Below are 768 nucleotides of genomic sequence, written 5' to 3'. Positions count from 1 at the left end.
TATTTTTGTACAGCTGTTACAGAATTCTGGACACGTTCTTTAAGTTCTGGACCCGTTTCAGGCGGCGCTGCTCACGTTTCAGGTCACTTTAGTCACTTCCTGTCATTTCGTAATCCGGACACAGTTTAAGTCACTGAGGAACACATTGGAAATCACAGACATTGTTCTTGTCACTTTGGACCGGTTTCCAGGAACCGGAACATTTCAGTCGACTTGGATCCGTTCAGAATAATTCTTGTTTCAAATCTTTTTAAACACTGTTTTTGTAACTTTGGACAAATTGCAAACGTTTCGACCCGTTGAATCAGTGCCCTGCAGAGTCAGACTCCAGCTCTCTGCTCGTAGAGCTGCGTGATTGGACCTCAGAACCCGTTTCTGACCCACCTTCTGCCACAGAGCGTCTCTGGAGGCCAGACTGGAGCAGGCGGCTACGAACCAGCAGTTCCCCAGCTGGCCCTGGTGCAGGTCGTGAGCGCTGATGCCGTCCACGAACAGTCGAGGGTTTCTGCTCAGCTCCTGGACGAGAAACAACCACAGTGTGAGTTCTGACCCATCAGTCCAACAGAACAAGTCCAAAAGCCCTCCTTGTTATTCTGACGCTGTCTGATCCTTCGGCTGATCGGTTTACCGCTGAAGTCACGTCTCTTTAAACTCGGAGCCACATTCAGGACTTTCACACTCAAACAGACGCTTCAGCAACAAGATCGATCCAAAGACATCAGAGAGCAGAAGATGATGAACCTGATGCAGGGCTGAGCTGACTAAACA

General features: G+C 49.1%; 1 protein-coding gene across 1 annotated transcript in view; it reads right to left on the bottom strand.

The window, feature by feature from the left end:
• LOC103373255 (calpain-5-like) overlaps positions 1 to 768 on the bottom strand; it is a gene marked incomplete at its 3' end in the record, with an annotated part of 17,929 nt that overhangs the window by 6,891 nt on the left and 10,270 nt on the right. Inside the window, exon 3 of the mRNA XM_008303104.1 lies at positions 385 to 516. Within this exon, the coding sequence (XP_008301326.1) occupies positions 385 to 516 (132 nt within the window). The remainder of the gene's footprint in view (positions 1 to 384; positions 517 to 768) is intronic.

Source organism: Stegastes partitus, unplaced genomic scaffold (assembly GCF_000690725.1).
Source record: "Stegastes partitus isolate 25-593 unplaced genomic scaffold, Stegastes_partitus-1.0.2 Scaffold1936, whole genome shotgun sequence".
NCBI lineage: Eukaryota > Metazoa > Chordata > Actinopteri > Pomacentridae > Stegastes > Stegastes partitus.
The sequence above is the reverse complement of the archived record's forward strand: the minus strand, read 5'-3'. Positions and strand labels throughout refer to the sequence as shown.